This window comes from Manis javanica, chromosome 4, assembly GCF_040802235.1.
Source record: "Manis javanica isolate MJ-LG chromosome 4, MJ_LKY, whole genome shotgun sequence".
Lineage (NCBI taxonomy): Eukaryota > Metazoa > Chordata > Mammalia > Pholidota > Manidae > Manis > Manis javanica.
This window is the reverse complement of record NC_133159.1, coordinates 112,832,023-112,857,859: the sequence shown is the minus strand read 5'-3', so window position 1 is coordinate 112,857,859 and position 25,837 is coordinate 112,832,023. Positions and strand designations below refer to the sequence as shown.

The 25,837-nt window shown below is 55.7% G+C and overlaps 1 protein-coding gene across 8 annotated transcripts in view; it reads left to right on the top strand.

The window, feature by feature from the left end:
* KCNJ12 (potassium inwardly rectifying channel subfamily J member 12) overlaps nt 1-25,837 on the top strand; it is an 83,115-nt gene that overhangs the window by 31,285 nt on the left and 25,993 nt on the right. For 2 of the 8 annotated variants that reach the window (XM_073234686.1, XM_037027272.2), the window contains 3 exons: nt 597-709; nt 5,971-6,089; nt 12,679-14,500. The exons of 1 other annotated variant lie outside the window; for it this stretch is intronic. In XM_073234686.1, coding sequence (XP_073090787.1) covers nt 12,735-14,024 — 1,290 coding nt within the window. In that variant the 5' untranslated portion in view covers nt 597-709; nt 5,971-6,089; nt 12,679-12,734 and the 3' untranslated portion in view covers nt 14,025-14,500. 5 more of the 8 variants (XM_017653314.3, XM_017653315.3, XM_073234685.1 and 2 more) reach the window with 4 other exon arrangements.

Here is a 25,837-nt window from a genome sequence, read left to right as displayed (position 1 = left end):
AGTTAGACCCACACCCTGGCCTCACAGGGCACTCCAGAATCCCTCCAGGCTGAGAGGGATAGGTAATTGCCACCCAGCATGGTCTGGTCACAGACAGAGGGAAGCACAGGGCTTGGGGCTTGGAAGTGAGTGTCGAAGGATGTGTAGAAGTTTGAAAAGGGAGAATGAGGAAGAAAGGGCATTGGGCAGAGGGTCTGGCACATGGCAAGGTAAGGAGGTGGGCAGCACTTCCTCTGAGCTCATTTCCAGGACATGGCTCATTACTGCCACGGCAGGTGAGGAAGGGGAGACCCAGGTGTGTCCCTGTCTGCCCCTCTGGCTATGTGTCCCCAGCCATATCATCTCTCTTTCTGTGCTGCCCCTGGCACATTTGGCTGAGGCCCATTGCCCTCCTTCCAGTTCCTCCCATACCTGAGGCAACATTCCAGCCTCAGGGCCTTTGTCCCTGCTATTCCTACCAGAAGGAGCACTGTTCTCACATTCTCACTTTGTTCAGTTCTCAGTCAAATGTCACCTCCTCAGAAAGATCCTCCCTGACCTCTAGAATAGTACCCACTCTGACTCCAGAATTACCTGGGTTCTTTTCTCCCCAACAGATATTTGTGTGTCTTGACCCCCTTGTGTGTTGGCCCCAAGCACCATGTCCACACATGATAGAGGCTCAGTAGACATCTGCTGAGCGAGTGAGCAGAAGCTGACTGTGATTCTGGTGAGCAGGCAGAGTCCAGGCCTTGGCAGCACTTCTGGACCTGGGCTGTGCAGGGGGGCCTAGGGTGGAGTGATGGGCCCTCTGGAAAGACCACCCTATTTTCCTAGACTCCTGATGTCAGAGCTTCACCTCCTGCCCATGCCAAGGGGAACCCCAGGGCCCTCAGAAGTCTGCTGGGACCTTCTAGTGAACTTTCTGCTCCCCAAATAATGCCACATTTACAAAATGAGGAGAGAAAAAGGGAAACTGAGGAAACAACTGTCACCATGTTCCCTCCAACAGGGTGTCTGGGTCACTGGGGGACTGCGGCCGGGGCTCAAGCCCTGATCCTGGCTGGCCTTCACCTAGACAGGCCTCACTGGGTCCTGCACGTTAGGAAAAAATGCAGCCCTAAGATGGGGCCTTTTCCCTGCAGGGCGCAAGGTGGCCTGGAGGGCTCATTAGGCAGGAGATGGCTAGAGCACCTACAGAGACCAGAGGCAGGGTGCCTGGGCGCTAGCTCAGCCCTGTGGCCCACAGACTGGAAGCCTTGCACAAGGCAGTGTTCCTGTCTGCACCTTATTTCCTCCTCTATCAAAGATGCTTGGGCCATCTCACCTGGAACACTGATGAGATGCCCGGCACCCAAATGAAGTCAGGACTTGGTTCCAGGGGCCCAGGAAACATGTGAATACTCATCAAGGAACAGCAGGGGACCCAGGGGGAAACTTGGAAGGCTTTATAGGAGAGGCATCCTTTGAGTCTGAAGGAAGAGCAAAGGCATCCCACAGTGAGGGGTCAGCTCACACTGAGGCTCCGAGGCGCTGACATTACCAGGACATTGCACACTGAGGATAACATGGTCTTTAGTGGGGATCCCAACCCTAGACCTCTGCCCATTCTTACTGTATCCTTTTCTCATTGATTTATAGGAGCTCTTTATATATTAAATACATCTTTTTATAACAAACAGTTATCATTAACCTTTTATTTTGCTTATGATGTGTTTTGATGAACAACATCATAAATATTTTTATGTTGGCAAATTTTCCAGCTTTTTCTTTCATGGTCTTTCCTGCCCCAGGCTGTTTCTTATCACTTTATCTCAGGTCTTTGCTTTCCTGTACACATGCTGAGTGCTCAGGAGATGGCTGAGACTTCAATTAAGTTTAAGCTTGAACAATTACAACTGTTAAAAAAGTGAAGCCAAGGTGCTGTTGCTCACTGGCCCCTCCACCTGTGCTTCCTTCCCACCCAGGCCACGTGCACATCCCTTCCTGCTGGAGTGAGGTCCACTGAGGCCCCCCAGGGGCCTGTGACCCCTTCCTGGAGTGAGTCAGGGACTCAGTCAGAGGTGTGGTGATGGGAGCAGGTCAGGGCAGGAAGTCTCCAGCTGGGTGACCTCCATATATTAACTTGCTTGCTGAAACTCTCTCATCACTACATGAGATAGATATTATCAATCCCATTTTGCAGCTGAGAAAACTGGGTCTTAAAGGTTATATGACTTGCCCAAAATCACACAGGAAGGGACAGAGGCAGGATTTGAACCTGAGCCACACTGCCCCAGAGCTCATACCAGATTCTCCTCTGGTACCCCATTGCCCTTGGGATCATATCCAAGCTCATTAATAGGACATTCAGGGCCTCTCAGAGCCTCAGTTTCTTCAGATCCAGCACCTATGCAAATAGGCACTCAATGCATGTTCTTTCCTGTTATTAGGGTGACAAGGTGTGCCCCGCCTATCTGTCTGCAACCTCCTCAGCCCCAAATCCTTTAGGATCCTGGAGTGTCGGGTTTGGCAGGGCCAGCTCCTCCGTTGCAGACAGGAACAGGGAGGCTCAGGGGTGGCGAGAGCCTGGCTGAAGGCCTAGCGTGGGGAGCGGGGCTGGGTGTGCGCCCTGACCCAGGGGACTCGGAGTGCCCTTGCTTGCGCTGCGGCTGGCCTTAGCCTGGCCGGGGCTCTCACTCTGGCTGCTCCCTCCACAATCCCTCTGCCCCCGACTGGGTTAGACGCCTCCCCTGAGCACTGAGGGCTCTGACCCGGACTCTGATCCAGCCTGGCTGTGATGGCTACTTTACTGCCGCCTCCCCTGTGCTCGGCTGGAACCGCCACTCAGGCGGGCACTTGCTGGTCCGTCTCCAGGTCCCTAGTCCCCAGCTGAGCCCCAGTGTGAGCAGGCCCTCAGGAGAAGCTGAGTGCAAGAGGGAGGCCCAGAGAGGGACAGAGACCTGCCCCGGTCACAGAGTGGGTTGGAACAGAGCTAGGAGCCCCACGAAACCCCCTTCTGGGACTCCATGGAGCCCAGGGATGGGGCAGTGTCTGTGATGGCTGCTGTGGTAGAAAGAGCCCGGGAGCTGCTGTCCTCTGCTGCTCCCAGGGGCCTGGGGCCAAGAACACCCTGTCTCCCTCCTGCCCTGCCCCCTGTAAAAGGATGTTCTCAAGATAAAAATACCCCCGGACACATTCCTTGGTTTTGGCATGACCCATTGTCCATCCTGGGGGCCAGAACCTCCTGCCCTGGCTTCACCTTGAGGCTGAGGTGGCCCCTAGCCCCTTGGTGCAGCCTACCCCTGGGGTCAGTGTGTCCAGGCCCCCACAAGATGTGGGGGCCCGAGGGCCATGGTCATGCATGGCTGCCGCAGCCCACACTCCCGAGCGCCATCTGCTGCCGGCTCCAGCCCACGCACAGAGCAGCAGGGCAGCCAGGCCCGGCCAGGAGCTCACCTGCCTCACTGCCTGGGCAGTGCTCTCCATCGCAGGGGACAGTGTGGGAGGATCAGGAATTCCCATTTCTGCTCTCAGCTGCCCCTGTGGGTGTTCAGAGCAGGAGAATGTCCTGAGCCCACGGGGAGAACGGGCCACTCATTGAGACAGGTCTCATTTACTCCCTTAGTGTCCTGGGGTGAGTGGAGTCTACCCATTTTGCAGATGAGGAGGCTGAGCCTCGGAAGGGCCCTCAGCTGAGAGGTGGCCAGGCCTTTCCTGCTCTGAGCCCTTGCCTCCAGGGAGGGCTGACTACCGGCCTCTGGAGCCTCGCAGCTCCAGGCCCTGTGTCCAGAGTGAAACCCCTCTGGCACATTGCATTTCCTGGCACACGCACTGGAGGCCAGGCAGGCACCATCAGCCCATTTTGCAGAGGAGGAAGCTGGGCGTCAGGAAGGGGCGGTGCCTTGTCTCCGGGGCAGTTTCAGCCTAGCCTTGGCTGACAGGTTGGCAAGGGTGGGGTGGGGGGAGGAGGGACGCTCCAGTGTCAGGTCCAGGCTGTGCCCTCGCTTGCTGGGAGACTGAGGGCCAATCTGACCCTTCCTACCCAGCCTACCCCATCAAGGACTTTGACCATGACCCAGGAAAGCATCTGGTTGAACTTAAGACAGTTGAGCTGATGTCTGCTGCAGCCCCTGTGGGGTGGCAGGGGAGCACTGGACAGGCCATCCAGACCTGGGTTCTCGTCCCCAGGCTGCACTGAGTGGCTCTGTGACCTTGGGCAAGTCACTTTCCTGCTCTGAGCCTTGGCTTCCCTGTAGAATGGAGCTAATTTTTTCTTCCTCACAGGTGAGAACACATTTAACTAGATTTGTGGGCCTGAAGAAAGCCCGTTCCAGGAGGTAGGGAGTCAGGACTGAGATGTAGAGGCCCTGGAGCTGGCCAAGTGGCCAATAGGAAGTGGGGAGGGGCGGGCTGACCACACCTCTCTCCCCCTCTCCCCTTCTCTTGAACCTTCTCTGGCTCCCTGTTGCCCTTGAACATTCCCCCCCTGCTCAGCACTCCAGCTGAGGGGACAGGGGCAGGTGACTTAGTGTCTCTTAGCCTCAGTCCCCCATCTGTCCAGTGGGAGGATCATGTTCCCCTCAACTGAAGCAGTATCTGAGCACACAGGGCTGGCACAGTGCAGGCCCACTCAAGGGGAGGTGCATGCAGTGAGACCCAGCACACATCCTTGCCTTGCACACCCCCAGGTGTGGTCCACAGTGGTCAGAGTGAGGCCTCTACCAGCCTTGAGAGTGAAAGGGCTGAGGGAGGCGAAGGGCAGGGCCCATGTCAGCTGCTCAGGAATGGTGAAGATGGGGAAGCAGGGGGCTGAGCCTGGAGGGTGAGGGTACTAGCCAGACTAGTCCTTTAGAGAGGAAGTCCAGAGAGAGGAAGTGACTCACCCAAGGTCACACAGTGAGGGGCAGAACTGGGACTTGAATCCAGGTCTGTGTGCCTGTAAACCAATGGCTGTAGTTTGCCCATGGTGTGGGGGTGACTCACCCACAGTTCCCTTAATCCAAGCCAGAAAAGCCAGTACGGCAGTGGCTCACAGCCAGCTTGTCTGTGAAAAGGTGGGGTTCCTTGGGCTCCATAACTGGGAGGTGGGGGAAGGTGGGTAGGGCAGCAAGTCAGCTTGCCAGAGAAAGAAGCCTCTTCCCACCACACTCCCCCTATCCTCACAGGATACTGGAGAAGAAAGCAGGAACCCCTTTGACAGATGGGGAAACTGAGGCTTAGGAATTGCAGGGACCACTTAGGATGTGTGTATGCCCAAAGTATGCTCTGACAAGTTACTGATGTGCATCTACCCATATAGTCACCTATACCCCCACCCACTCATCTATCTGTTAGTCTATACTACCCACCCACCTACCTCATTCATCCATCCATCCATCCATCCATTCACCTATGCATCTACCCACCCACTCATCCATCTACCTACCCTCCCATCCATCCATCCATTCACCCACCTATCCATCCGTAGTGCATCGATCATCCATCATCCATCCATCCACATCCCCACTTACCTATCCATAATCCATCCGTCTGTCCGCAGCTGGGCCCTGTGGTTGGCACTGGGAAGGCTCTGCAGGTAGTGGCTAAGAATACAGGCTAGGGGCTTGAGTTCCTCTGTGACCGTTAGAGATTCCCACATTACCTTCTTCTCCAGAATGGGAACAGTTACAATTCCAACCTCGTGGCGTTTTCATGAGGACTGCATGAGCTGACACCTACCATGGTGTCTGGTGTGCTGTGGGCACGTGGTACTTACCAGCTGCTGTTTTCTCTGGGGCCTCATCTTGCGCTGCCCCTCCCTGGTTCTGAGAGGTGCTTACGGACAGGCCTGTGTGCTGAGAAGATGTGGGACACCAGAGGTGTGGGCTTGAGGTCCCCTCTGCTTCCCATGGAGCAGAGCTTGGGGAGGCAAGCAGATGTGGGTTCATGTGGAAATTTCTGACCTCTGAGTGCCCCTCTGGGGAGAGCAGCAGCATCTACAGCAATTTCACATTGTTTTGTTAACTTTAGGGCCTTCTGGTGACTGGTCCCTCTTCAGCTGGTGCCTGAGAAATGGCAGCTGCTGCTAATGCAGCCTTGAGGACCACGTGCCTTCCCAGCACCGTTACTTAGAAGACAGGATTCAAGAGGTGAGATCAAGGCCACTGATATGCTCCTATTCATCTAGTTATTCACCAAACTGAACACTCGCGTATGTACCCACCAACCTCCTCATCTCTCTGTCCATCTGCCCACCCACTCACCCATCCATCTATCCATCCACTCTGTAATCTACCCATGTAGGTCATCTGATCCATCCATCCCCCTACCCATCTTTCAGTCTTGTTAACTCATCTATATGCTCAACTACCCGCTGGTATGTACATCCAAGTCCTCACTCACCAACCCACCATCTTTTCAGCTGCTTTGTTCCTCATACTTCTGTCTGGTCAGTGGGAACCTCCCAGGTGTCCCCTGTGCCAGGCCTTCACCAGCCTCCCGGGGCCCCAGAGGTGGGTCCTGGGCAAAGCTGGCTCTCACACAAGGTAGAAGGTAGCTTCTGGCCTTAACAAGAGAAGCCCAGGGCCAGACAGTCCAAAAGGGCTTCGTGGAGGTGGTGACTGCCAGCTGATGGCTGACAGGCAGGAGGACTGTGCACATTCCCTGTGCTGTGATTCGGGGTTTGTACCACACGGGGTGGAGGGTCACCACAGTGAAGCCAACCAGAGCCTGTTGCTGTGCCTGACAGGACAGGAGGGTTGACTGTGGGTGAGGAGGTGGGTGGTTTTGAGAATTCAGAAGGTAAAATACACAGGACTGGTAAGGGATGGGGTGTGAGGCCGAGGGTGAGGGAGAGGCCAAGCTTCTGGCTCAGGTGAGCGGGGAAGCAGTCAGGCTGTGAACTGACTCATGAGGAGGGCAAGGAGGAAGGGCGCAGAGAGAAGTGAGGAGGAGCCAAGGGAGGGGAGGGAGGAGGAGAGGAGGTGGGAGAGAAGGGCCCAGGAGACACAGTTCCTATGCAGGTATTAGTGGGGAGTCATCCTGGGAATAACTAGAAGAGAGTGAGGAAGTGAAACCAGGAAGGGGACCAGCCCTTCTGGGTGTGTTGTTGACAAAGTCACTGCTGGCAGGACACCTGTAGCTGAGAATTGTGGGGAGGCAGCATGGTGACCCCAGACCATCCAGAGCTCCTGTTGACCTACGCTGCTCCTGGGGTGTTAATTCCCCTGCCTGCCTTCTGCCTGGGCCCCAGGGGCCAAGAAGCTTTCAGGCAAAAAGACTAGGGTGGGTGATTGGAAATTGGGCAGGTGGGCCCTGAAATCTGAGGGGCAGGGGAAGTGCCAACACCCCTCCCTGGCACATTGTAGCATGTGGTCGCGTTCTCTCTCCCAGTCTGCCACGGGCTGGCACAGAAAGCTGGCGCTGTGTCGATCCCAGATGTTTGCAGACCATGGGTGTGCACTGAGGTCAGCTGCTGTCTGTGCACTGGGGGAGAGGGTTGGCCTGGAAAGTTCTGCACGTGAGATCTTTTCCACTACTGTGAGACAGGAAATGGTCCCCCCTCCCAGCCTTCTGTCTCCTTTCCATGCCAACTCTTGGCTGTCCCGAAGCCAGTTATCCTGCTCTCACCCCCTGTGTAACTGAGCAAGGGAGACTGTCTCGGAACCTCAGTCTCCCTGGCTGCAAATTAAGGATTGGAGTCTTCAAGCTCTTGTGCAAAGTCTGATGGACAGGGACTGGACAGGGAAGATTCTGAGGCTGTCCCAGGATGCAGTGAATAAAAGTTTTAGGATAGATTAATGATGTCTGCCGCAGGCACACCCTGGGGAGAAGGTGCATATAGGCTGCACATGAGCTTTCCCTGAACCAAGTGGTTCCTAAGAATCCTTCCAATTGTGTGGCTTGACCATGAGGTACACTGAGTGCCCTGTCTCTGGACAGTCCCAGCAGGGGCTGCCTGGCTGTGGGTCGGGATGCTGGTGTGCATTTTCCTCTGCTTTTGAGGGCTGAGATTCAGGGGTATTGGTATGCCTTTCCACTGTGTGGGTTGCCAGGGTATTAGGGACTGATGGCAGAATGCAGTGTCATGCCTGCCCTCTATCCTTGGGGCCTCGGGGCACTGGGGATTGGTTTCTCCTACCTTCTAGACTGGGAACTCCTTGTTCATCAGCACAAGTGTGGCTGGAACTAGTCCTTAAAAAAATATGAGTTGGGATTATGTTTATTATGTCCCATAAGCTTTGAAAATTACAATGAAATTTTTTTAGTGCGCCTGTCAAATTTATTTATTTTTAAATTTAAAAAAAGTGAGGTACATGCAATTGAATGAACATATCCTAGTGTTCAGCCTAATGAATTCTGACGTGTGTATACACTCATGTAGCCATCACCCAGATGGAGATATCACCTCACGATTCTCCCCCTTCATCTATTTCATCGTCCCCCACTACCCCCACTATGGCAACTGCTAGTCTGTTCTCTGTGTCTGAGTCAATTTCAGTTTTGTTTGTTTTTTCATTTGTTTTGTTTTTTCGATTCCACAGATAAGTGAAACCATACAGTATTTGTCTTTTTCTGCCTGGTTTATTTCACTGAGCATAATACCCTCTAGGTCCTTCCATGCTGTCACAAATGGCAGGATTTCTTTCATTTTCATGGCTGAATAATATTCCATTGTGTAAATGTACCACCTCTTCTTTATCCATTCATCTATTGAGGGACACTTGGGCTGCTTCCGTATCTTAGCTGTTGTAAATAATGAGGCAATAAACATAAGGGTGCATATATTTTTTTGAATTAGTGATTTAGTTTTCTTTGGGTGAATTCTCAGAAGTGGAATTGCTGGGTTGTATGGTATTTCTAATTTTAGTTCTTTGAGAAACTTCCATACTGCTTTCCACAGTGGCTATGCTAGTTCACAGTCCCACCAGCAATATATGAGGGCTCTTTTCTCCACATCCTCACCAACACTTGTTATTTCTTGGGAAGTCACTCCTTAAAGGCTGTGTGATGCTATACAAGTTACTCAATCTTTCTGAGCTTCAGTTTACTCATCTGGAAAATGGGGATAATAGCCATAATGCTGTTGTGGGATTAAGTGAAATAATTAGAGCTACTAAAACAGTGCCTGGCAGGTGATAAGCTCCCGATAAATATTGATTACTATGTGCATACCTGTGAAGGGGTTCCTGCCAGATGAAAGGCCCCTGAGAGCAGGGGACCTTGAGTCCCCCCCACACACAAGCCCCCTGTTGGCCCTTCCACTCAGTGCTTCCTTGACATCTGAGAATGTTGGCCCAGGCCTTGCCCTGGTCTCCCCCAGATGTCACCGAAACCTGAGGTACCCATAGCCTCAGGGGACTGGGCATGGGATGTCTTACCCCATTCGGAGGCACCTCATGCTGACTTTCGTGCCCCACCCTCAGGTCATGTGGTGGCTGCCTGTCTAAAAGCTCCCAGCCCAGGCCCTGCCAGTGCTCCAAGCATGCTGGATGCCAGGAGTCTGTGGCCAGCAGGGCTTGGGGCAGCTTCTCCATATCTCAGGGGCCCCTGGTCTGCACTCTTCACTGCCTGCTCTCTGCCCGCTGGGCTTGCCTTGCTCCATCTCCACCACTGCAGTCGCCTGTGTGGCTCAGGTAGTATGTGCTCCAGCACCCCTCTCCCGTTCCCCGGCCAGCAGTGCCTGGGAGTCCCCTTGGCCAACCTGGGCAACTCCAACAATGGTCCTAACTGTTATTGTTCCATCTCATCCCAACCCACCAGTTCCTTCATGACCTGGGACAAGCCTCAGCCCAGTTCCCCATCTATGAAACAGGGAGCCAGACTCCTCGCTTGCTAAGGCTTCTTCCAGCAAGCAAATCTAATCCATCTCTTAAATGACTGACCATATGTGCCCACTGAGCAAGAGTCTAGAGACAGGCCTGTCTGTCTCCGACTGAAGATACTGTCCATAGTTCTTAAAGACTCCAGAGCTGGTAACCTTGCCACGCCTGTGTTTGTGTGCATGGGGTGTCCTCAGGATGTTTGGCAAGCTTGTGGTGCGGGGGTTTCTACTCCTGGGACCCTTCCTGGGTCTTCCGTTGTGGTGCTGTGTTCACCAAGAGTCTGTCAGGACCCTGTGACCCTAGCGCCCATGCACAAGTGCACACACGCACACATGCACACACGCACAGCAGAGTGGGGTACGATACCCAGGGCTCCGTCTGTACCTGTTTCCTAGTTCCTGGGTGACTCTGGACGAGCAACTTTGCTATGAGTTTCAGTTTCAGCTCTGAGAAATGGGGGAGGAGGGTGTGAACATGATCTTGTAGATTTTCTCTGTGTGGTTTAGAAGGAGCGTCAACAGAAGAGGGTGTTCCCAGGACTGTGTGACACAGTCTGGGTGGGTCTCAGGTGCCCAGCCTGGCAGAGATGCCAGGAGTCACCACAGTACCCCTACCTGCCTGGGAGCTGGCTGGGTGTGAGGCTGTCCAGCTGCCGGGAGCAGCGTGCCAGGCTGGGCTCTCTGGACTTTGATTCTTGCAATTCTGTCCCTGAAGGCCTCGAGCTGCTTGAAGCCCAGCTGTAGCAACCATGACCCACTGGACATCCCTCAAGGCCTCCGGGCCACACAAACCTGCCCCCTGCAATCTGGTGGCCTCCTGCCAGCGTCTTAGTACCCTAACCCTGGCCACCTCCTCATGGAGGGCCCAGGAATCTGGGACTGTGCCATCTTCCTGGTACAGTGCCTGGGGTCCCCACCGCTGCCGGCTCCTTGCCTCCTGGCCCAGGCAGAAGCAGCACCCGCCACTATGGCCTCAGGCCCCAGCATCTCAGACCCATGGTGAGGTGGTCAGCTAGAGCAGCTGTACAGGGAGGGTGGCCCTGCAGGGCCTAGGGTCCCTACGCCCAGAGACCTCACATCAGGCAAAAGGAGTTTGGATCTCAGCTCTCTGCTTGTTGGCTTGGTGGCCTTGGGAATGTCACTTCCCCACGCTGACCCTCTGTTGGCCCCTCCTCAGGCTGTGGAGAGGACACACTAAGGGCATTTGCTGATGCATCTGGCCTGGCCTGCTGCTGTTTGAGGAGCTGGTTCTCTTGAGCAGTAAGAGCTACTGTGTGTCAGCTCTGGGGATCTAACCCATGCACGACTGAGGGAGAACCCAGGAGGGGTTTGTAGCCTGGCTGGTCATTGGGCTTTACCCTGACCTGTCTCCTAGGTATTTGGAGCAGAGGTCAGGGATCATGCCTCTCCAATGCTCTGGATGCACCTGGTCATATAAATCAAGACTGAATCCCATAGTTGCCTTCTCCTGCCTATGTCGTTTCTGGTTTTTGAGCCTCCAGTGGGTACCCAACCACCTGCTTCTCTGCTCCTGGCCTAGCCACCCTGGGATCTGCTCACCTGAGGCCTCCTTGTCATCCAGGCACTGGAGGGCTCTCTGTTTTATCTAGCTCTGACTTTGTATGGCCAGGTGGGGGTTGGGGGTGTGTGAGGTCTCCAGTGGTGGGGAGGAACAGGCCCAACTCCTCAATGCCCTGGCAAGGCCAGCTGGCTGAGGGATCTCTCCTCCTTCCTGTCCAGCCCTACTGAGCCAGGCTGAGGTCCTGAGCACCCACATGCTAATGGCCAGATGGCCTCAGTGCCCCTGGTGCCAGGCAGTGCCATGACTCCCAGCTTACAGATTCCTCAGCCTGCCACTAGCAGGCTGGTCCAGAGCCCTCAGGGCATGGGAGGCACAGCTGCTGGCCTGCATGTCTGGGTTCTGGGTGTTGTCTGCTGACTCTGAAAGCCGTTTGGCCTTGCCATAGCGTACCAGCGCATCAGTGTGCAGACGGACAGACAGCAGGCTGGCCAGGTGCTCCCCTGGTGGGCGGAGGACTGTGACCCTTCTGGGTGCTGCCCATGTGCTCTTGTTTAGAGTTGAGGAGGCAGGGGCAGGGAAGGCCCCTAGGAGGAGGCCAGCCAGCCAATGACCCCTTTGTGTGCCAATTCAGGGACTTTCTCCTAGCTACTGCTGGTGAGGCAAAGGACAGGGTGACTGGTGCTGAGTGTGGGCGGCTTGGGGCAGAATGTGTGAGCGTCAGGACAGTGGTGGGGCCCAGCTGGCTGCTCTGCAGGGCCAGGCCCTGCTTGTAAGACAGTGGAGGGTGAAACAGCAAATTCCCTGTGCTCAGGCCCTGGTCTTGAGGTAGGGACGGGGGGGCAAGGGCAGCCCAGAGCGTGGCATCACTGCTGTCACTTCTCCCACTACTAGGTCAGAGGTCGGTGCTGTGGGGGTGCAGTGGGGACCTGCTGGGGTATTTGAGCCTGGGCTCCGCCCACATGGGCCCTGCTAGTGCAGCAGGGACTCTGGCATTGAGGGTGGCCAGACGGCTTTCCCTGGCTGCTGCTGGACCCGGGCTGGGGTGGGAGCGGGCAGGCTGGCGAGATGGCTGTCATGCTGGTCCAGGTGGGTGATGACAGGCACTCAGGCTGTGAGGGTGGGAGAAGGGCTTGCGTCCTAAATATGTTTTGAAAGCAGAGCTCTTGGTGTGGGAGTATTAGGAGTTGAGGAAGAATCCAAGGTTTTCGGCCATAGCTACTGGTAGGATGGAGTGTCAGTGTTCCAGGCTGAGAGGGAGGGTGGGGAAGCTTTCAGTGGGAAGAAAGCTCAGGGGCCTGTGGGTAAGGCAGGTCCCTGCCTCTTCGCCAGCCGTGGGCGGGGCATAGGCGGGGCCCTGCGGACCGTCCCCCAGCCAGTCTATGTTCTGTTCCAGGGGCTGCCCCTTCCGGAGCCGGCCTGGGGACGAGCCAGGGCCCCCCTGTCCCCGGGATGACCACAGCCGGCCGGGCCAACCCCTACAGCATCGTGTCGTCGGAAGAGGACGGGCTGCATCTGGTCACCATGTCGGGTGCCAACGGCTTTGGTAACGGAAAGGTGCATACACGGCGCAGGTGCCGGAACCGCTTTGTGAAGAAGAATGGCCAGTGTAACATCGAGTTTGCCAACATGGACGAGAAGTCACAGCGCTACCTGGCCGACATGTTCACCACCTGTGTGGACATCCGCTGGCGCTACATGCTGCTGCTCTTTTCGCTGGCCTTCCTGGCCTCCTGGCTACTGTTTGGTGTCATCTTCTGGGTCATCGCCGTGGCCCATGGAGACCTGGAGCCAGCCGAGGGCCGGGGCCGCACGCCCTGTGTCATGCAGGTGCATGGCTTCATGGCGGCCTTCCTCTTCTCCATCGAGACACAGACCACCATCGGCTACGGGCTGCGCTGTGTGACGGAGGAGTGCCCTGTGGCCGTGTTCATGGTGGTGGCGCAGTCCATCGTGGGCTGCATCATCGATTCCTTCATGATTGGCGCCATCATGGCCAAGATGGCCCGGCCCAAGAAGCGGGCGCAGACGCTGCTGTTCAGCCATAACGCCGTGGTGGCTCTGCGCGATGGCAAGCTCTGCCTCATGTGGCGTGTGGGCAACCTGCGCAAGAGCCACATCGTGGAAGCCCATGTGCGGGCTCAGCTCATCAAGCCGAGGGTCACGGAGGAGGGTGAGTACATCCCGCTGGACCAGATCGATATCGACGTCGGCTTCGACAAGGGTCTCGACCGCATCTTCCTGGTGTCGCCCATCACCATCCTGCATGAGATCGATGAGGCCAGCCCGCTCTTCGGCATCAGCCAGCAGGACCTGGAGACAGACGACTTTGAGATCGTGGTCATCCTGGAGGGCATGGTGGAGGCCACAGCCATGACCACCCAGGCCCGCAGCTCCTACCTGGCCAACGAGATTCTGTGGGGCCACCGCTTCGAGCCTGTCCTCTTTGAGGAGAAGAACCAGTACAAAATTGACTACTCACACTTCCACAAGACCTACGAGGTACCGTCCACGCCCCGCTGCAGTGCCAAGGAACTGGTGGAGAGCAAGTTCCTGCTGCCCAGTGCCAACTCCTTCTGCTATGAGAATGAGCTGGCCTTCCTGAGCCGCGACGAGGAGGACGAGGCGGATGGAGACCAGGACAGCTGCAGCCCCCAGGCCAGGCATGACTTTGACAGGCCCCAGGCCAACAGCAGTGGAGGCCTGGAGCAGCGGCCCTATAGGCGGGAGTCAGAGATCTGAGCCACCGTCAGCCAAGGTGCGGCATCCACCCTGCCAGGGCGAGGCCCGGTGTCCTGAGGGGGCCCCGATTCAGCAGAGCGGGCCAGGCGCCCGGGTCGCAGACTCAGTAGCATTTTAGATGTTTTGTGTTTCTTCAGAATGGTGTCAGAAAGTTGGCCAGAGACTGGGGGCTGGAGTGGGCTGCCCCCAGCCTTTGAGGCTGGAGTAGGTGCACAGAGGTGGCCTTCTGGGCGCCAGGATAGAGTTGCAGTCTGCCTGGGAACAGCACGGCAGCCACCCAGCCTTGTGGGCAAAGGCTGGCAGGTCACAGTGTACCTCGCTGGTTTTTAACTTGGGGAGAAACACTGGGTTTGGCTTTCTCAATCTTACCTTGAGTAAGACTATTTACCAAAATAACACAAAAAACAAAATTTAAGTGATTGAAAAAATTTTTTTTAAATTCATGGGATTAAAAAATAAAAGGACAATTAGAATTCCATTGGTCTGCTGAGATGCAGGCAGCTGGATAGAGGTCCCAGAAGGTTCCCTGAGGTGGACGGGCCTCTCCTCCAGGAAGGCTCACTGTGTGCTGGCTCATGGCTAGAGCAGATTACGTTTGTGATAGAAAAACCAAGAACATGTCAATGATCATACTGAAAGCTTTCCAGTGTCACAGAGGTGGGGTAGAGGCCAGGGAAAAAACTAGTTTGAGCTTCTTGAGTTTGACTTTGTACCTTAGAGGTGCATCTCAGGGCCAGATGTGGGACCTGCCTGCCCAGGGTCTGCTCCCTCACCCACCAGATTCTGTTTTCCTTCTCTCTCTTTTCTGCCCAGCGGCCTCCAGGCCTTCCACAGTGAGGGAAAGTAAATGTAGGAGTGATGGCTCCATGAGAAAGTAGGCCAGGTTCCCAGACTGTGAGGAAGAGGATCAGCCATCCCCAGGGAACCCCAGCATGAGTTGTGCCTTAGAGACCCCGGGTGGTCCGGCTCCAGATGTTTCTGTGGGTCTTGCCTGTCCTGATGTCTCCGACTCCACCTGCCAGTCCCTCTGTCTGCAGGGGCTGGGCCGACCCTAGGGTGCCCCTGCACCTGGGGCAGCCCAGGTGAGCCCAGGTGGGTCACAGTCAGGCTGTGCCCTGCTGCTGAATGACAGAGGAATGATCTTGGAAAGGCATGGAATTGCCATCTGAGATGACTGAGAGTATTACACATATCCAGGCACCCTAGTCAGGGAGAGGTTTGAGGCTTGGCTCTGCTGACCCAGAAGCAGCCCCGTGCACCAGAAGCTGCCCAACTTGGGCTTGTTCTTGGCAGAAGAGATGGGCTGGACCCTTGGATGGAGCTGCAGTCCTTCCGAGGACAGCTAAGAATGTCGTCCTCCAAATGACCAGGCCCATAGAGAGGTCTGTAATCAGAAAGTCTCTGTGTCCTTAGCCTGCCTGCACAGGCCACGCCAACCTGTGCCCCCCAAGACAGCTCACAGCCAGAAGGCACCAGGGACTCTGGCTCAAGTTGGGAAACAAGCAGAGCGCAAAGCTGGCCTGTGAGAGGGTGGGACTTGGGAGGCAGGGAGGGGCTGGGGCCCGAGGCGGGGCCTTTTGCATCTTCCCTCCTCCTCAGCCCCGCAGCTGAGACTTGACTGGAGGTTTGGGGCCATGGAGGTTCTGGGCATGAGCTCTCAGCTTCCCCCAGAGACACCTGGGCTGTGCCCCGAGGTGGCCCGACTCCTGGCCTCTTACCCTAACCTCAGACCCCCCCTCCCCTAATTTCTGGCCAACAAGACTCAGCCCAAAGCAGTGGAGGGGCCTCTTCCCTCTCAGGACCTCAGGTCCTTCCTGGCCAGGGCTTCCTCAGCCTTAGTCGATAGGGGGACACTTACCCACTCATCCCTACCCACATTGTCAAGCTGAACCAGGGAAGGATGAGGTTGCCCTGGTCACTGGCGCTGGCATAGGGGTCCATGCTTCACTCTGCCCAACAGCCAGAGGTCCTTCTAGGGTCCTGTGCACTAGCCCTGCACTCACCCCATCCAGAGCAGGGCCTGGGACCCTGGCGCACCTCCGCCAGGCCCACACAGGATGGTTCAGCCCACAGGCCCTGCGGGAGAGCAGCCGAGCTGCCTTTCATCTCTTGCCAAAAGAGGATGCTGTGATTTCAATCTCTCTGCCCTCTTTTTTTCCTCCCCTTTATTTATTTATTTATTTATTGCTTGTGCTAAAGACCAAAATAGTCTCCCTTTTTAGTGCACTTGAAACAGGAGGGTGGATGTGTGTGGAGGAGAAGTGTGTGTGTGGAGTGAGGTCGCATCGCCCCTGGGTGTGTGTGCTGGGAAGGGCTATGTGTGCCTATGTGTGCATGTGCGTGGAGAGCATGTGAAGCCATAGAGTGTGCTATGTGCCATGTGCAGTGCATGCACTGAGCACAGGTGAGTGGGGAGCACTTGTGCATTCGTGTGTACGTGGCATGTTGTGTATGTGCTGTGCAGGTGCGTGCCAACCTTCTCACACCCTGGCCTCCCCAGGCAGTGGGGTTTCCAAGAAGTGTCTCCACAGCCTGAACAGGTGTGGAGGTTGGAGTTGGCCAAGGACATGGCCTCTGGTGCCCTCCACCCTGAGACACTGAGGTGCTTACATGGGAAAGGGGCTGAGCTGGCAGAAGTGTGTGTGTGAGTGTAAGCATGTGCACACCAAGTGTGTGTGTTCACAAGTGGAATCGTCTCATCTGGTGTGAGTCAAACGTGTGCAATGTTTCTGTAAGTGCATGAGTACATGGATTCATTGCATATGGGGGTGTTGTACAGATGTGTGCACACGATGACCTCCGTATGTGTGTGACTCTGGGCTGAGAACACCTACACATGATATGTACATGTGTACATACACACACACATAGTTGTGTGTACATTTACCCCGGGTATATCTGTGTGTGTGTGTGTTTTATATGTGGGCATTGGTTTAAATTACCAGATTGTAAGCCTGGGCATACAGCACTCAGGTGGGCACTGGCTGTGGACATGGGGACAGCTGAGCCCACTGGCCTCTGCTCCATGGCCTTGAGGGCATTCTGTGGGTGGGGCCATCTGTGGATGGGCACTATCTGAGCTCAAGGTGATGTCTTCATGTGTGAGTGAGTTCACTGATCCAAAGTAAGTGTGTGCGCATGGATTGCGTGTATTTGTCCCCATGAGCATGAGCATGCATGAGTGTTTGAGCAGCAGCTGCCATGAGGAGTGCCTGCCTGTGTGTGCCACTTAGAACATGGTGGCGGCCCCCCACCCCCGTGCCCCACTGGTGCTGTGCAGCCCAGCCTCTCCCTGCCGAGAGTCCCAGCAGGGCTGCAGGGGGTGGGGGACCTGCTGGGATGAAGGCCATGCACAGGGGTGTCTGCCCTGTGTGATGTCATAGAATGTCAAATCTATTTTAAATGGTGAAACTGGAGAATTTTCATGTTATTTTCAATACATAGCGATATCTGAAGACATAGGCCAAGAGACTAGACCACATTAAATGCATTTGATCTCTTTGAAGGCTGCGTGTGGAGGTGTGTGTTTGAAAGCCCCGTCCGGCCCGGTGCACACTGGTGCTTATGTGCTCCCTCAGCCCTCTTCATTCTGGGTGATGGGCTACCTGGGGTCTCGGGGGGTTTGGGGGAAGGGCAGCAGCTCTGGGAGAGGGAACAGAACAGCCTCCTGGCAGCCGGCACACATGCCCTCATTTCCCTGGGACTGTACACCTCTGCACATGGGCTCTGAGTGTGCCAGACCACCCACCCAAATCAGATGTCACAGCTCCCAGCCATGTGACCTTGGGCCACTGTTCAAGCTCCCTGGACCCACACCTTCCCACCCCTCCGACTTTCTGCTAAGATCTCATGAGCACATTCAGGTAGAGGCATGTGCTGAGCACATGAGACTCAGATGGCAAAGGCCCCCTCCTAACCTCCCACAGCTGAACCTGGCTCTCATATGCTCTGACGGGAGAGGATGCGGGGATGGAGTAGGAGCCAGGACCCCTACTGCAGCCTGGCCGGGGACAGGGAAGCACTGGTGGGGTGCCCTCCCCATGAGGGAGGGGCCTAGGGGAAGGAATGGCCGCTTGCGGACTTGTTTAAAGGACCAGGAAAGAGAGAATCTTTACCTCCCCATGCAGGCTCAGGAAGGCTGTGGCAGGGGGGTGGCATGTGTAGGGAGGAAATCAGGCATGGGCCATTCTGGGGAAAAGGGTTTCACCTGTACCCAGAGCTCTGGGATTTCAGTGGCCCCTGGACAAAGGCCCACAGGTAGAGAATTCTTTCCTTTGCCTAAACTACTACTTGTGACTGGAGAATTCTGCATCCGGAAACACCCAGGGATGCTCATTCCTATGGCATCAGATGTTGTGACTCCAGACACCTGCACAGTGGCGACCACAGTAATGAATGAAGTGCAGGAGGCCGGGAGGGGCTGGCAGCAGGTTAAAGGCTTCTTGGAGGATGTTCCCTGGAGCTGTACCTGGAGAGAGGAAGGACTCTGGAGGGAGGACCCTCCCCTGGTCCTGGAGCCCTCCCTGGGACCCCTGTACCGGAATCTAAGCCAGCCAGGGCCAGAGCACTGAGGCCTAATCCAGGGCCCTGAGAGCCAGTCCCACAGGCAGGTTTGGGGCCCCACTGGTGCTTGATGAATACATGTCTCTCAAACCTTGCAGCACAGAGCTCAGGGCTCTTGACCAAGACAGATCCTCCCTGTCTTGGCTGTGACCCTGGGTCAGACCCTGCGCCACTCCCTTGCTCAGTGACCTATACTGAATTCCTTTTCCCCTCTGGTCTCTGCCTCCCTGGCCATGAAAGGGGGTGTTCCTAATAATGGCCACTTGCGGACTTGTTTAAAGGAGCAGGAGAGAGAGAATCTTTACCTAGTGAATGCTTTGTGCACTCTCCACAAGGCCAGGAGGCCGGGCAGGGCACGTGGAGGAGGACAGGGCTGGCCCAAGGTGGCCAGGACAGCTCCCTGCCTTTCCCTGCACTTTCCTGCCTCCCCAAGGATGGGACGCATCCAAGTCTGCATGTGCTTTAAAACAGGCAGAAGCTGGGTGGGGTGGAGGATTCGGTATGAGAGCTTGTTTAGCGCCTGCTGACAGCCTGCGAGGTCTGTGAGGCACTGGGTTTACCCGTTTTAGTGGAGTCTGCTCAGGGACATTCAAGGGCTTGCAAGGGCACAGGGAGTTGGTTATCTGAGCTGGGATCGTAACACCCAGACACCACCACTGCCCGCCAGGCTGCAGATGGCTCAGGGCCTCTGCTCTGCCTGCCAGTGTCCAGGGCTGGGGCTAGATTCTTGGCCTTGGGGGCCTGCCCTGGACTCACCCCCAGTTTGTTCTCCCAAAACTCCATCTCCTTCAGTGGAGGGCCCCAGTGACCTGGGAGAGAACCACAAATGGGCCTTGTCAGTGCGCAGTGGCTGGACTGAGATCAGAGCCACCTGTTTGCTCCCCAGAGATGGGAGGGGCCTTAAAGGCCACCCCCTGTCCTGCTACTGGCTGCCACCCACCCAGCAGCAGAGTGGTCTTGATGTCAGAATCAGGCCTTGCCTCTCCAGGCTCCAAACCCCCAGGCTCCTGACACACTCAAGTGAAATCCCAGCCGCTCCTCTGGCCCTCAGCCATCCCCACCCGTCTCGCCGGCCACTCATGCTCGCCCTCCCCACTCCTGCCCCTCTGCTGCAGGCACCCTGCCTCCAAGGGTCTCGAGAGTACCCCATCCCTTACCCACCCCAGGAGCTTTGCACGAACTGTTCCCTCTGCCTGGAGCACTTTCCCCTCAGATATGCCTCCGCATCTTTCCAGTCTAGGCCTTCCCTGACCCAGTGTAAGAGAGCTCCATGTGGGAAGGGACTGTCACCTACCCTTCACTGCTGGATGCCAGGTGCAGGGGGCAGTATGTGCTTCATGTGGATGGAGGGGCAGGCAGAGGGTGGGTCCTGGGGCTTCCCAACCAGAGAGGGGTCTGCAAGCCTCACCAACCCACAGCCCCCACTTCCCCATCCCACGATCCAGCTGGATCCCTGATAGTGGGACACACACAGGGTGCCATGGTGGGGGGGTTGACAAAGGGAGGACTGGTTGGAGAAACCAAGGTGTGTCCCCCAAGGAAGTGACATTTCCTGATAGATGGGCAAGTGTTGGCCAGGTACATGGGGAGGAGCTTCCCAGGGAGAGGGGTGGGCACAAGCAAAGGCCCCAAGCAGGCGAGAGCACAGCAGGAAGCAAAAGGGAGCTGTCTGGTCAGGGCAGAGCGCGAGACCACACAGGGCCCCACGCAAGGCCTGGCCCCCATTCCCAGCACTCAGGCTCTCCCAGGCCTCTTGGCCTTGCTTCGTCACCCACCCAGAACGTCGGCCTCTCCAGAAGGGGATATTTATTTTCTCTCGTTTGTGGCTGTGTCCCAGCAACCAGAACTGCAAGCGGCTGGCACCTGGCAGGTGCTCAGTCTTCAGTTGCTCCTCCGGGATGTAAAGGAACTGTTTAAGTAAGAGGTCAGGAGACTTATGGGCCTGTCCTGGGAGGGCCTGGGGCCTGCAGCAGGACCGGTGGGCATGGGGCAGGAGTGAACCTCGTGGTGGGGGCCAGGGAGCCTCTGTCCAGGGAGCCAGTGCAGGGGTTCTGGGGAGAGGGCTGCACAGCCAGCCCCAGCCTTGCATCAGGGAGCTGCTACCCAGGAGCTCTTAACGTGTTCTGCACTGTGGTTCCCTTCTCAGAACATTTTGAAATGCACAACATAAAATACATAGGGTTGCAAAGGAAACCCATTTTACTGAAATGCAGTTATCAAAATATGAACAAATAAATTTGTGATATACTAGCAGCTGCGTTTCTTTGCTAACCACTGGCAAGCAAGACCCCTGCGGTGGCTCGCGGCTGCTGTCTCCTGGTGAAGAGCTCTGCCTTGTTGCCAGCCGAGAGGTGCCCCCAGAGCCGAGTGGGGGAAATGCCTCCCATCCTGCGGGTGGCAGAGTGACGGGCACAGGGCCTCCGTCAGTAAAGGCAGGGAAGGCTGAGCTTCTGTTTGAGGTGAGGCAACACAGAGATGTAAAGGCTTCTCATCCAAGTGCAGAGGCCCCACACTTCATCTCTGGGCCCTTGAGAGGTGTGGCTGGGCTTGGGATCCTGCAGGTCTAGTCACAGGAAGACTGGCTGGCTGCTGTGAGGCAGGCAGGTGATCTTTGTCTGCAAAGGGCCCATAGCAAATATTTCAGTCTCTGCATACTGTGAGGTCTCTGTGGAAGCTGCTGACTCTGTCCTTGCAGCGTGAAAGCAGATGTAGACAGGACATATGCTGATGGCTTCCAGTAAAACCTGTTAGCTATCAGGTATTGAGTTCAGATAAAACCTCATTTATGGGTACTGAAATTTGAATTTCATATAACTTTCACATGGCATGAAATATTACTCTCGTTTTAATTTCCACCCTCATCATTACAAATGCAAAAAACAGTCTTACCTGGAGGGCCAAACACAGTCAGTGGGCTGTGGGCTGCATTAGAGACACCCAGAGGTCTCCTTCAGACCCCCATTTCTGGGCCTCTCTAACTCAGCAGGCCCAGTGCAGGCCCAAAACACATCTAACAAGTCCCCAGGGAATGCTGCGCTGTGGTGGGGGTCCCCTTCGAGAGCTGCTGCTTTTTGTCTAGGGAGAGTGTAATGTGGAGGAGGACAGAGCTCCTGAGTTTGGGGGTGAAGACCCCGGTCTTGGCTCTCACCTCTCCCTCACGTGGAAGGTTAGGTGGCCTGGCATCCTCTCAGAGGTGCCAAACTGCAGTAGCCCTCTGTGAGGGAGGAGAGGAAAAATTCTCCTTCCCCTGTCCTCTTAGGTTCTCTACCTGGTGCCTGCAAATTAGGCTGACAAGAGACAAATTAAGCAGAGGAAGGCAGCCAGGAGCTCACTGACCCACGCACGGAGCGCACGCAGGAGGGCCAGTGCCGTGGCCTCAGGAGGGTGCTTGCAGGGTATCGCGACAGCACTGTGCAGGGGAGGAAGCTGAGGTTCATGCAACAGAGGGAAGGGCCGGCATCTTGCCCTGCTGGTTAAGCCAGAGCTCTCTGCCTCGTTTTTGATGCCCTTTTCTTCTCCCTCACTCCCCATTCTGGGGCAGCACCCTGCCCTTTGTAGTCCCCAGAATCTGTCTGGAGCCTGACTTTATTTCTCTGTCCCGTCACCACTGCCCAGCCCAGGCCACTGGCATTGCTCTCTTGGACGACTGCAGGTGCCTCCTGTCTAGCCCCCAGGCCCACTGTCCCTTCACCTGGAAGTGATTTCAGAGCCCACCCTGATGTTCAGAGTCCCCAGACTATGGGCCTTGGGAAGCCCTGGCTCCCGCTCCGGTGGGTTGGCTGAGGCACTGCATGGAGGCTGCTCCTGCAGGCAGAGGCCTTGGACAGAAAGGAGTGAACAGTGACCTGGCGTCCCTGACTGTCAGCTGAAGCCTCTCCCTGGGCCTCACTCTTCCTGTACACACTCTGACACGTGGGGAATGGTGCTCTCTGAGTGCCCTGAGCTGGGCCAGGCTCTGCAGGCCCAGCTGTTAGAAATCTTTCCCTTTCCCTTCCTGATCAGTGCTGGATCCTGGGATTGTTCTTACTCCCTACTGAGGTGTGGCACAGAGGCTGAGCTGGATCTCTGGGACTGACCACAGCTTTGGGCCAGGCAGGGCCCCAGGCCAGGCTGTGGAGCAGTGCAGTCACACAGTACTGCACAACCCCAAAGATGCCATTTACAACTTATACAGCCACACACAGCAGTGGCAACCTCGGATGCCCCTTGCCTCTCTTGCCCTGCCTATGGCCTCCAGAGAGGAGCTGCCCATGGGCATGTGTGGGACATGAAGCACAGGGTAGCAGGGGTGGGGCCCAGATGTAGGCTGCCTCTACAGACACCAACTTCTTTGTGAACCCACTGACTAGCTAGACAGTGTTTGAAAGCACAGCCTCCTACCAACACACACAAAAACCCAAGTACACATGCCTAAAATTCACACAAACACACACACACAAACAGAGTGGAACATGACACAGCTGTGAACAAGAAGCCCTCCCACTGTAGGCCACAGTGTTGACAATTCAGACATGAAAGGGTGCATGTCACTTAATCCCATATGAGGTTCTAGAACAGACAGCGATCTGTGGTGAGGCAGCTGGGCCAGTGACCGAGGCTTGGGGGATAGAGCTTCCCTGTCAGAGCAGGGAGCTGGGGCTGGGCTCCAAGAACAGGCAGTGGCTGGATCCTGAGGGAGGGCCTGACAGGGGAGGCCCAGGTTCACTGGTCCTGCCCAGCAGAGTGGTTTTCCCAGCTGAAGTTTGCAGGTGAGGGATTTACCTGGCATGGAGATGGAGCCTCTGAGAGGCAGGCAGAGAGGGGAGAGGCTGGTATACAGGGTGGGTTGGACTGACTGGGGAGGAGGGAGGAAAGCTGGCAATCAGGGGGGTGAGTCGGAGTGACGTGGTGTGCGCTGGGGCCCTCACCGAGGCAAGTGGCAGGCAAGGGGCATGTCACATTGAAGACCCTTGCTGTTCTGGAACACTGCCAATGCTGTTTGCTGCTCCCAGGAGCCCCTCAGCACAAACAGGTGCCCCTACCCAACCCCAGCCCCTCAGAACAGGCCCCACCTGCCCTGTCCCTGCAGAAGAGCAGCTGGGCTCAGCTGTGGGGTCCAAACAGGAGGCCACCTGAAGGCTCGTTCTTGAACACAGCTGAACAGCCCTGTTTTGTTAGGGGACTGTCAGCGAGCCCAGCTCCTCCTGGAAAGGGGCCTCTGGGTCCCAGCCCTAAGGCAAGTGCTCCAAGTAGCCACAAAGCCAAAGCCCAGGGACTTCTGACCACAGTGCAGTGGCTGGGAAGAGGGTGTGTGTGGGGGGTTCAGTGGGCCAGGTTTAGGAGGCTGCATGTGCAGCCAGCCCCAGGGCTTCCCTGGGGCCACTGAGGCATCTCAACTGACCCTGCTGGTTTTGGCGTGAGTCGCTGGGTGGATGGAGAGGAGCAGGCTTGGGTGAGAGGGATGACACCTCTGGACATGAAGGTGCTAATAAACATTGTAGCCACTTTAGAAGTCAGTTTGGCAGTTTTTTATAATGAAACATACTCTTGCTGTAAGATCCAGCCATTCATTCTACTCCTACATGCTGATCAGGAGAAATGAAAACTCATTTTCATACAAAATCTGTAAGTGGATATTAATAACAGCTTTATTTGTAATTGCCCGAACCAGGAAGAGAACCAAGTGTCCCTCACATGTAAGTGGGTGACCACCTTGTGGCCTGTCCCCACAGAGGAATCCTCCTGAACAACGAGAAGCAATGGGTATTGATCAGTGTGCCACAACACAAGACCTCCCAAAGGCATGACCCCAAGGGGAAGAAGCCAGACTCAGAAGGGTGACACTCATACGTCGGGAAAAGCCCGAACTACAGGAATAGAGGGCCTGCTAGTGGTCGCCGGGGGCAGGGGGGTGGCGACTTCAGAGGGGCGCTGAGACATTCTAGATCCAGGTCATAATGACAGCTTGGATTTCGTGCAGACCCACAACAAAGGATGAATGCAGGCTTATACCTTATTTAAAAAACATAAAGGGAAAGAGGAAGCAGCTGCTGACAAAACTCACACAGAGAAGCGTTGGCGTGTCTGGTCACTGGGTGGGGACTGGGAAGCCTCCAGGTGCCAATGACGTTGAGTGGCCTCGACGTGTTAGTGGCCCTGATGGTGCAGCAGATGGAGTGGGAGGGTGGGAGGGCAGAGAATGGCTGGGGCTCCTGCGGAGCAGGCACAAGAACAACACTCTCTCTGTGGCACCCCAAAGTGAGGAGACCAGTCTCTTCCCGTGACCCCCGAGGGTGTACTTCAGGGGCAAATGGGTCCCAGTAACCTCAGCTGGGGCCAGGACCCTTCAGACCGCCCCAGAGCACCCCAGGATACTTCAAAGCATCTAAAAGCCAAGGGTGTCCTATAAGTTATTCTCCAAGCCAGGACCCTTTTGCAAATGGAAGTGGGAGGCACGATCAGTGATAATTACATGGGAACATAAGAGTGAAAAAAGGACAGTCCTGGGCAGACAGCTGGATCCCATGCAGGGTAGGATTCCACGCAAAGCCTGCCCAGGCAGGGTGGGTCTCCGTAGCCTCACCCCTCCTCCTGCACACATCCCTGCAGGGGGCATGGGCCACCCCCAGGGGACTGGACATGAGCACGCAGGGAGAGGAGGGTCTTATCTCCTCAGTTTGGGGCTCTGGCCCAGCCTTGGTGGCCCAACTGTACAACAGAGACACATAAAATACAGACACATTAACAGATAGACAGAAAGACAGATGGACAATACATAGAAAGAAAGGCAAGAAAAAGAATAAAGAGATACATGTAGATTAACAGACAACTATGGAGACAGACACACAGACATAGTAAAGCAGATAGGTAGGCATGCAAACACACACATATACATAGAATCATACAGACAGGCATAGAATAGAGAGAGACACACACAGCCATGTGGACAGAAACAGATGCCTGCCTATGTCTCTATTGAGACAGAGGGAGAGAGCCAGGCATATAGCCCTACAGACAGAAAGGCAGACTGACAGAAAGACAAATAGATCCACAGACAGAAAAACAGAGAGATAGACAGATAGACAGATGACAAGACAGACGGGGAGTCATAGAGCTCTGTAGATAGACAGAGGTACATAGAGAGTAAGATCTACTCTAACCCAGCCTGTCTGGGTTCCTACCCCTCTTGGTATGAGGACACTCTAATTCAATACCCTGCTCCACACTGAACTTCAGCCATGCCAGCAGCGGCCGACTCCGTTCGGATGGAT